Below are 10,000 nucleotides of genomic sequence, written 5' to 3'. Positions count from 1 at the left end.
GCCGTCTGCAGAGGGGCGGTAGGCCGTCTGCAGAGGAGCGGTAGGCCGTCTGCAGAGGAGCGGTAGGCCGTCTGCAGAGGAGCGGTAGTCCGTCTGCTGTAGGCTGCTCACACATGGAGCCGTCCTGACTGGTCACCAGGTGAGAGCAGTCAGTGGTGTCACTGGTTGGTTGAAGCCAGCTCCAGTAGGCTTACGCCCTCACCTGGGGGGTCACCTGACTGCCTGCTGTGTCGTAGGTCTTCACGCCGTCATGTCGGAGCAGACGCCACGCCGTCCGGATGCTCGTCCCAGATGCGTCCTGCGCAGCTGGAGCGCAGACGGCTCCGTGTGGAAGGGGAAGAAGCGTTCCCGTAGCCATGGAAACGTCTCAAGCCCCGGGGGGCGGGGGGCGGAGCCAACGGAGGAAGCTGGTGTGAGGTCCACTTCCTGTTCGAGGCGCCGCAGAGACAGGAAGTGCAGCTGCGGCGACCTGGGGGATGCGCTGACGCCTGCAGACGTGGACCCCCCCTGTCGGAAGGCGCCGTCCCGCCGCTCGCTGCGGCAGAAGTTCCATGATGCCGTGGGGCAGTGCTTCCCCCTGCAGCCCCACCCCAAGCCCCGCCCACCGGGCTCCACCCTCTTCCTGTCCAGACGGAGGGTCCACGCCTCCGAGGACACCTGTCCCTTCTCCCCCAGGTCTGAGCCGGCTCCATGCTGGGACCCCTCCTGTCCTCATGGGGGGGCCGCCGACCCCCCCAGCGACTGCGTGCTGGTGCCGGACCTCCTCCAGATCAGCAACAGCCCCTGCTACTGGGGGGTCCTGGACCGGCTGGAGGCGGAGCGTCTCCTGGAGGGCCAACCGGAGGGCACCTTCCTGCTGCGAGACTCCGCCCAGCACGACTTCCTGTTCTCCGTCAGCTTCCGGCGCTTCAGCCGCTCGCTGCACGCCCGCATCGAGCAGAGTGGGCGGGGCTTCGGCTTCGACGTGCGCGACCCCCTGACCTACCGGGACGCCAGTGTGACGGGGCTGCTGAGGCACTACGGCGACCCCCGCTCCCGCCGCTTCTTCGAGCCGCTGCTGTCCCGCCCCCTGGCCAGGCCCTTCCCCTTCCCGCTGCAGCACCTGTGCAGGACGGTCATCTGCAGCCGCACCACCTACGGGGGGGTCGCCGGCCTGCCGCTGCCCCCCCCGATCAGGGACTACCTGCGACAGTACCACATCAGGAGCGATGGCGCCGGCACCGCCCCGCCGTCTGCAGTTGGGCTCCTGACCGACGCCCGGTGACCCCCTTAGAGCTGGGGCACAGTTCACCGGGACCGGGACCAGGACTGGGCTGGAGGACCAGACCTCTACCTGTACAGGACCAGGACCAGGCTCGAAGCAGCAACATGATGTTCAAGAACTGGATCTGATGGACCTGATGGACCTGATGGACCTGATGGACCTGATGGGTCTGATGGACCTGATGGACCTGATGGACCTGATGGACCTGATGGACCTGATGGGTCTGATGGACCTGATGGATCTAATGGACCTGATGGACCTGATGGACCTGATGGACCTGATGGGTCTGATGGACCTGATGGACCTGATGGACCTGATGGATCTGATGGACCTGATGGATCTGATGGATCTGATGGACCTGATGGATCTGATGGACCTGATGGATCTGATGGATCTGATGGACCTGATGGACCTAATGGACCTGATGGACCTGATGGACCTGATGGACCTGATGGGTCTGATGGACCTGATGGACCTGATGGACCTGATGGACCTGATGGACCTGATGGATCTGATGGACCTGATGGACCTAATGGACCTGATGGATCTGATGGACCTGATGGACCTGATGGACCTGATGGATCTGATGGACCTGATGGACCTGATGGATCTGATGGACCTGATGGACCTGATGGATCTGATGGATCTGATGGACCTGATGGACCTGATGGATCTGATGGACCTGATGGACCTGATGGATCTGATGGACCTGATGGACCTGATGGATCTGATGGACCTGATGGACCTGATGGACCTGATGGATCTGATGGACCTGATGGACCTGATGGACCTGATGGACCTGATGGATCTGATGGATCTGATGGACCTGATGGACCTGATGGACCTGATGGACCTGATGGACCTGATGGACCTGATGAACCTGAAGACTGGAATTTAAAACAGTTTGATTCATTTCCGGTGAGCACTGTGCCCCCCCCCCCCCGTGTCCCTCTAGTTTACCTGATGGTGTGTTGTAGTACTCACTACAGCCACACGGTGGCGGTAGCAGCGTTCTGATGTCATGTTTTCTTTCCAGACGTGAACATTGATTATTACCGGATAACATTCAGACACATTAAACTAATGATTATCGTCTTTTAGTGAACGATTGATTGATTTATTAGTGTGAAGCTATCATGACAGACATGTTTGAATGGGGTCTCTTCTCATATTTATATTTATGGATATAGAACTCAACACCAGAGGTGTGTAATAAAAAGTTAAATCTGTAATCATTACTGTTAATTGGTTGCTATGGTTACTGGTCATAACTTCAGCAATACTGTTTATTCACAGTGATACCAGTAAATAGCATTTACACTGTTTTTGTGGTGTGTGTGTGTGTGTGTGCGTGTGTGTGCGTGTGTGTGTGTGTGTGTGTGTGTGTGTGTGTGTGTGTGTGTGTGTGTGTGTGTGTGTGTGTGTGTGTGCGTGCGTGTGTGTGTGTGTGTGTGTGTGTGTGTGACAGGCTAATGATATGGAAAATGCTGGAGTGTAAAACTCTCCATCCTGCTGTCGGTGAAGGTCACCTCCAGACTCGAAATGCCAATGGAGCAAAATGAAGATAAGAACATGAAAAAGACCCCCCCAACACACACACACACACACACACACACACACACACACACACACACACACACACACACACACACACACACACGCACACACACACACACGCACACACACACACACACACACTGGGAGGGGGGGGCACCCAGATTCAGATTTTTCATTGATTGATGTGTCATTCAGCCTCTCTCCCATTCAGCAGCAAAAACATTGTGTGTGTATGTGTGTGTGTGTGTGTGTGTGTGTGTGTGTGTGTGTGTGTGTATGTGAGTGTGTGTGTGTGTGTGTGTGTGTGTGTGTTTGAAGCATTAATGTCATCCTTCAGGACCTCAGTCTCCTCACAGCAGGCGTGTCGTTGCGTGACGTTCATCATACGTGACGTTCCAGCCTGACACACTGATTACAGGCCTGTTGAACACGCACCCCCGCCCCCTCCTCAGTGATGTCCAGCTGTCTGCCAGCAGCTACTTCCTGTTGCACTCACCAACCCCCCAGGAGAGACCAAGATGAAAGCAGAGGCACTGATGGTGACTTCACTGCTTCACCATGGATCTGTTCACTATTATGGAAGAAAACTTTATTCACTTAATTTCTCATGTTGTTTAAATTCACTCATTAAAACAGATTCTGTGTCTTTTCTGTTTTATTAATACTCTTCAGTTTCATCCTATTAGTGAGAAGGGAAGCCTGTTTGTGCAGATCAATACAGGATGTCTGATTTCTAGTTGTGACTGGAGACCCTCTAATGAACTGACGTCACCTCCAGCTAAATAAAATAAAATAAAATAAAATAAAATGATATAAAATAAAATAAAATAAAATAATAATCAGGATCACACAATAACCAGGAAATTAACTTCATACTTGTAAAATGAGTTTTGGATTTATGTTTAACAGATCAGCTGTTCTATTGAAATCAATAGTCACGTGTTTTCTACCTGACGTCACGTGACCGCGGGATGAACGCGGGTCTGAATATTTCCGTTACTCTTTTTTCAGTTTATTTCACATTTCCTCCACTCCTTTAGGTTTTATTCCTACATTTATAATCGATGTGATCGATATGAGCTCCCATCCAGCGCGGTGGGAGGGCCTTCCGGTGTGACGTCATGACGCACAGGCGGGAGCTGCGTCGCTTCGTTTCCTGGTTTCTCAGGCAGCGCGGGAGATTCAGGAGCGGCTGGTCGGTGGTTACGGTCACCGGGGACGTTCGGATCGGTAGGTGTCGGTACCGGTCGGTTACCGGGTCGATTTAATCCGAATCAAACGTTGTACCTTCATTGAATCCGGATTAGAGCTCAACAGTCTGAACGACTTTAAAGCGTTTTAGCTGACGGCTAACAGCGCTAGTTCACCCGGTCGGCTAGCTAAGGGACCGGCGGGGGCTCACGCGCTCCGGCCGGGTTCTGTGATTGATCCGGTGCCAGTTCCGGTTCTGTGATCAATCCGGTGCGGGTTCTGTGATTGATCCGGTGCTGGTTCCGGTTCTGTGATTGATCCGGTGCTGGTTCCGGTTCTGTGATCGATCAGGTGCTGGTTCTAGTTCTGTGATTGATCCGTTGCTGGTTCCGGTTCTGTGATTGATCCGGTGCCAGTTACGGTTCTGTGATCGATCCGGTGCTGGTTGTGAGATTGTTCCGGTGCTGGTTCTAGTTCTGTGATTGATCCGGTGCTGTTTCTGTGATCGATCCAGTGCTAGTTCTGGTTCTGTGATTGATCCAGTGCTAGTTCTGGTTCTGTGATTGATCCGGTGCTGGTACTGGTTCTGTGATTGATCCGGTGCTGGTTCTAGTTCTGTGATCGATCCGACGCTGGTTCTGGTTCTGTGATTGATCCGGTGCTGGTTCTGTGATTGATCCAGTGCTTGTTCTGGTTATGTGGTTGATCAAGTGCTGGTTCTGGTTCTGTGATTGATCCGGTGCTGTTTCTGGTTCTGTGATTGATCCGGTGCTGTGTCTGGTTCTGTGATTGATCCGGTGCTGGTTCCGGTTCTGTGATTGATCCGGTGATGGTTCTAGTTCTGTGATTAAGCCGGTGCTGTTTCTGTGATTGATCCAGTGCTAGTTCTGGTTCTGTGATTGATCTGGTGCTGGTTCTGGTTCCAGAGGCTGGTGAGAATGCCGTGCGAGAGGAAACCGATGCGCTACGGCCACGCTGAGGGCCACACGGAGGTCTGCTTCGACGACACCGGGAGGTGAGGACACCGACCCGTCCGGTCCGGGTCAGACCTGATTGGTGACACCGGGTCAGAACACAAACCAGGACACACAAGGACGGAAACAGAAAGCGGCCCCACAGCGTGACCTCACGTGTCCTTCACCCTCTCAGACCAGCTGACCTCATGTCTCTGGTCCCCCTCTGTCCTGTTGGAGAACTAGTCTGACCCCCGAAGGGAAGTTCAGAGTTACTGAAGACTTCTATCAAACCCAGAGTCTTCAGTCCTCCAGCTCAGCTTCCTGTCTGCTTTCAGCACCGCTGTCTCCAATCTGTCCATCATGGCTGCACCACTGTCTCTGCTGTGCCCCCTGTCTCTGCTGTGCCCCCTGTCTCTGCTGTGCCCCCTGTCTCTGCTGTGCCCCCTTCTCTGACGTGCCCCCTGTCTCTGCTGTGCCCCCTTCTCTGACGTGCCCCCTGTCTCTGACGTGCCCCCTGTCTCTGACGTGCCCCCTGTCTCTGACGTGCCCCCTGTCTCAGGGTCCTGGTGACCTGTGGTAGTGACGGGGACGTGCGGATCTGGGACGGTCTTGATGACGACGATCCAAAGTTCTTCACGGTGGGGGAGAAGGTGTTCTCTGTGGCCCTGAAGGTGGGTCCGCTGCCCCCCCACACCGGTGCCCCGGCCTCTGGTGCAGGGGGGTGACGACCGAACGCTTTCCCCCGCAGGGCAACAAGCTGGTGACGGCCGGCTCCAACCACCTGGTGCAGGTCCACTCCTACCCCCAGGGCGACCCCGAGGGCATCCTGACCCGCTTCACCGCCAGCCCCACCCACGTGACCTTCAACCCCAGCGGCTCCAGGGTCGCTGCTGGGGCCAGGTACCCCCCCACAACAACACACACACACACACCCTCCAGTGGGCGGTGAGGATGTGCGTGTCGCCGGCGGCTCCTCCCGGGGTGTCCCCCCCCTGCTGACGTGACTCTGGACAGGAAGCAGCGGGGGCAGCGAGCACACATCAGTCTGACTCTATCAAAGCGCCCCCGCTCGCGCTGCGGCGCCTCCTGTGGGGGCGGGGGCTGTGGTGCGTGAAGCGATGCGTGCGCTGAGGCGTGAGCGTCACGCGGCGTGCAGCGGGTTCTGATTAGCGCCGTTAGCTCTCTGTTAGCTCGCCGTCTGCACCGCAGCAGTGGGTGGGGCCTCCGTCACAGCGGCGTCAGCAGAACCTTTTTGGGAAATGGACGCCCTGCTGGCATCTGGGGGGTGTTGGTGTTTTCTGGTCAGGCGCCTGTCGGGACACACGTGACGTGCTGGTCGGGTTGTCTGATCGACCCGATGGTCACGCGTGATGTTCTCCACGCCTGCAGCGACTTCCTGGTGAAGGTGGTGGAGGTGGCGGACAGCAGCCAGCAGAGGACGCTCCGTGGCCACCAGGCGCCCATCCTCAGCGTGGCCTTTGACCCCAGAGACCACTTCCTGGTGGGTGTCGGTCCTCGCCATGAGGTCCCAGCCTGTCAGTAGCGTTCTAACCCGATGGTCTCCCCCCCAGGCGTCGGCCAGCTGTGACGGCTCTGTGGCGGTGTGGAACATCGAAGAGCAGGTGACGACTCAGCGTTCTGTCCTAACTGCTCTGACGACTCAGCGTTCTGTCCTAACTGCTCTGATGACTCAGCGTTGTGTTCTGAATGCTGACTCAGCGTTGTGTCCTAACTGCTCTGATGACTCAGCGTTCTGTCCTAACTGCTCTGATGACTCAGCGTTGTGTCCTAACTGCTCTGATGACTCAGCGTTGTGTCCTAACTGCTCTGATGACTCAGCGTTGTGTTCTGAATGCTGACTCAGCGTTGTGTTGTCATTGGTCGTTCAGACGCGGGTCATCAGCTGGTCTCTGCTGAACAAAACCAACGACGTGACGAACGCCGCGTCTCTGTGCCGATTGGCCTGGCAGCCAGGGGCGGGGAAGGTGGGTGGAGCTACTCTACCTCTGTCCCAACACACGCCTCACGCTGACACGTGTGTGTGTGTGTGTGTGTGTGTGTGTGCTCAGCTCCTGGCGGTCCCTGTGCAGGCGGGGGTCCACCTTTACGAGCGGGGGTCGTGGGAACACGTGAGCTCGCTGTCTGACGATCAGCTGACACAGGTGAGACAACCGGCCCGGCCCATTGGTGTGTCGAAGCCACGCCCCCTCTGACTGATGCGTTTCCTCTCCAGCCAATCAACGTGGTGTCCTGGTCCCCCTGTGGGCGGTTCCTGGCAGCTGGAGGCGTGGGGGGGTCACTGACCATATGGGACGTCCCCAGCAAACTCTGTGTGGAGAGGTAGTGTGGGGGCGGGGCCTGATGAGGTGGGACCAGGGATGGGGCGTGGACTGTAGGCGGGGCATCCCTCCACTGACCCCCCCTCTCTGCTGCAGGCAGAAACACGAGCGGGGGTTCTCTCTGTGCGCCCTCTGCTGGCACCCAGGCGGGGGCCAGCTGGCCTACACCGACACCGAGGGGCGACTGGGCCTGCTGGACGGGTTCTGCCCCCCGGGAGGGTGCTCCGACGCCCCCGACCTCCACCGGCTGTTCGATGAGGATGATGATGGTCTGATGGATGAAGGGCAGAGCGACACCCGGTCGCCACGGGCGACAGCCCCCCCTGAAGACGACGACGATGACGACGTCCTGGTACCCCCCACAGGGCGGGTACGGAGCCGGGGGGCGGTCATTGATGATGACAACTCCCAGGGTGAGTGGGGGGGCGGGGGTTGCCCAGCAACGCCCCCTGTGATGGTGTCTGATGTGTGTGTGTTAGTGTGTGTGTGTTAATGTGTGTGTGTGTTAATGTGTGTGTGTGTGTGTGTTAATGTGTGTGTGTGTGTGTGTGTGTGTGTTAATGTGTGTGTGTTAGTGTGTGTGTTAATATGTGTGTGTGGGTTTGTGTTAATGTGTGTGTGTGTGTGTTAATGTGTGTGTGTTAGTGTGTGTTAATGTGTGTGTGTTAATGTGTGTGTGTTAGTGTGTGTGTGTGTTAATGTGTGTGTGTGGGTGTGTGTTAATGTGTGTGTGTGTGTGTTAATGTGTGTGTGTTAGTGTGTGTGTGTGTGTGTGTGTTAATGTGTGTGTGTGTGTGTTAATGTGTGTGTGTTAATGTGTGTGTGTGTTAATGTGTGTGTGTGTGTGTTAATGTGTGTGTGTTAGTGTGTGTGTTAATGTGTGTGTGTGGGTGTGTGTTAATGTGTGTGTGTGTGTGTGTGTTAATGTGTGTGTGTTAGTGTGTGTGTGTGTGTTAATGTGTGTGTGTTAGTGTGTGTGTGTGTTAATGTGTGTGTGTGGGTGTGTGTTAATGTGTGTGTGTGTGTGTTAATGTGTGTGTGTTAGTGTGTGTGTGTGTTAATGTGTGAGTGTGTTAATGTGTGTGTGTTAGTGTGTGTGTGTGTTAATGTGTGTGTGTGTGTTAATGTGTGTGTGTTAATGTGTGTGTGTGTTAATGTGTGTGTGTGTGTTAATGTGTGAGTGTGTTAATGTGTGTGTGTTAGTGTGTGTGTGTGTTAATGTGTGTGTGTGTGTTAGTGTGTGTGTGTGTTAATGTGTGTGTGTGTTAATGTGTGTGTGTGTGCGTTAATATGTGTGTATGTGTGTGTGTGTTAATGTGTGTGTGTGTGTTACTGTGTGTGTGTGTGTGTGTGTGTTAATGTGTGTGTGTGTGTGTTACTGTGTGTGTGTGTGTGTGTTAATGTGTGTGTGTGTGTGTGTGTTAATGTGTGTGTGTGTTAATGTGTGTGTGTGTTAATGTGTGTGTGTGTTAATGTGTGTGTGTGTGTGTGTGTGTTAATGTGTGTGTGTTAGTGTGTGTGTGTGTGTGTGTGTTAATGTGTGTGTGTGTGTGTGTGTGTGTGTGTGTGTGTTAATGTGTGTGTGTGTTAATGTGTGTGTGTTAATATGTGTGTGTTAGTGTGTGTGTGTTAATGTGTGTGTGTGTGTTAGTGTGTGTGTGTTAGTGTGTGTGTGTGTTAATGTGTGTGTGTGTGTTAATGTGTGTGTGTTAATGTGTGTGTGTGTGTGTGTTAATGTGTGTGTGTTAATGTGCGTGTGTGTTAATTGTGTGTGTGTGTGTTAGTGTGTGTGTGTGTGTGTGTTAATGTGTGTGTGTGTGTGGGTGTTAATGTGTGTGTGTGTGTTAATGTGTGTGTGTGTTAATGTGTGTGTGTGTGTGTGTGTGTGTGTGTGTTACTGTGTGTGTGTTAGTGTGTGTGTGTGTGTGTGTGTGTTAATGTGTGTGTGTGTGTTAATGTGTGTGTGTGTGTGTGTTAATGTGTGTGTGTGTTAATGTATGTGTGTGTGTGTTAATGTGTGTGTGTGTGTGTGTGTGTTAATGTGTGTGTGTGTGTGTGTTAATGTGTGTGTGTGTTAATGTGTGTGTGTGTGTGTTAATGTGTGTGTGTGTTAATGTGTGTGTGTGTGTGTGTGTTAATATGTGTGTATGTGTGTGTGTGTTAATGTGTGTGTGTGTGTGTGTGTTAATGTGTGTGTGTGTTAATGTGTGTGTGTGTGTGTGTGTGTGTGTGTGTTGATGTGTGTGTCTTAATGTGTGTGTGTGTGTGTTAATGTGTGTGTGTGTGTTAATGTGTGTGTGTTAATATGTGTGTGTTAGTGTGTGTGTGTTAATGTGTGTGTGTGTGTGTTAGTGTGTGTGTGTTAGTGTGTGTGTGTTAATGTGTGTGTGTGTGTGTGTGTGTTAATGTGTGTGTGTTAATGTGTGTGTGTGTTAATGTGTGTGTGTTAATGTGTGTGTGTGTTAATGTGTGTGTGTGTTAATGTGTGTGTGTGTGTGTGTTAATGTGTGTTTGTTAATGTGTGTGTGTGTGTGTTAATGTGTGTGTGTTAATGTTGTGTGTGTGTGTGTTAATGTGTGTGTTAATGTGTGTGTGTTAATGTGTGTGTGTGTTAATGTGTGTGTGTGTGTGTGTGTTAATGTGTGTGTGTGTGTTAATATGTGTGTGTTAGTGTGTGTGTGTTAGTGTGTGTG

The 10,000-nt window shown here is 53.3% G+C and overlaps 2 protein-coding genes across 2 annotated transcripts in view; both read left to right on the top strand.

Annotated features, from left to right (window-relative positions):
- The window catches only part of socs4 (suppressor of cytokine signaling 4), a 1,418-nt gene extending 64 nt beyond the window's left edge, over window positions 1–1,354 (top strand). Inside the window, exons 1-2 of the mRNA XM_068319376.1 lie at window positions 1–139; window positions 237–1,354. The exon at window positions 1–139 is cut by the window's left edge and continues 64 nt beyond it. Of these exons, the coding sequence (XP_068175477.1) occupies window positions 251–1,264 (1,014 nt within the window). The 5' untranslated portion in view covers window positions 1–139; window positions 237–250 and the 3' untranslated portion in view covers window positions 1,265–1,354. The remainder of the gene's footprint in view (window positions 140–236) is intronic.
- Window positions 1,355–3,969: 2,615 nt separating this feature from the next.
- Window positions 3,970–10,000, top strand: part of wdhd1 (WD repeat and HMG-box DNA binding protein 1) — a 14,907-nt gene continuing 8,876 nt past the window's right edge. The window contains exons 1-10 of the mRNA XM_068312980.1: window positions 3,970–4,051; window positions 4,939–5,027; window positions 5,528–5,639; window positions 5,717–5,868; window positions 6,358–6,469; window positions 6,540–6,590; window positions 6,858–6,953; window positions 7,038–7,130; window positions 7,202–7,308; window positions 7,404–7,720. Coding sequence (XP_068169081.1) covers window positions 4,951–5,027; window positions 5,528–5,639; window positions 5,717–5,868; window positions 6,358–6,469; window positions 6,540–6,590; window positions 6,858–6,953; window positions 7,038–7,130; window positions 7,202–7,308; window positions 7,404–7,720 — 1,117 coding nt within the window. The 5' untranslated portion in view covers window positions 3,970–4,051; window positions 4,939–4,950. The remainder of the gene's footprint in view (window positions 4,052–4,938; window positions 5,028–5,527; window positions 5,640–5,716; window positions 5,869–6,357; window positions 6,470–6,539; window positions 6,591–6,857; window positions 6,954–7,037; window positions 7,131–7,201; window positions 7,309–7,403; window positions 7,721–10,000) is intronic.

Source organism: Antennarius striatus, chromosome 1 (assembly GCF_040054535.1).
Source record: "Antennarius striatus isolate MH-2024 chromosome 1, ASM4005453v1, whole genome shotgun sequence".
NCBI lineage: Eukaryota > Metazoa > Chordata > Actinopteri > Lophiiformes > Antennariidae > Antennarius > Antennarius striatus.
This window is presented reverse-complemented; position numbering and strand designations above follow the sequence as displayed.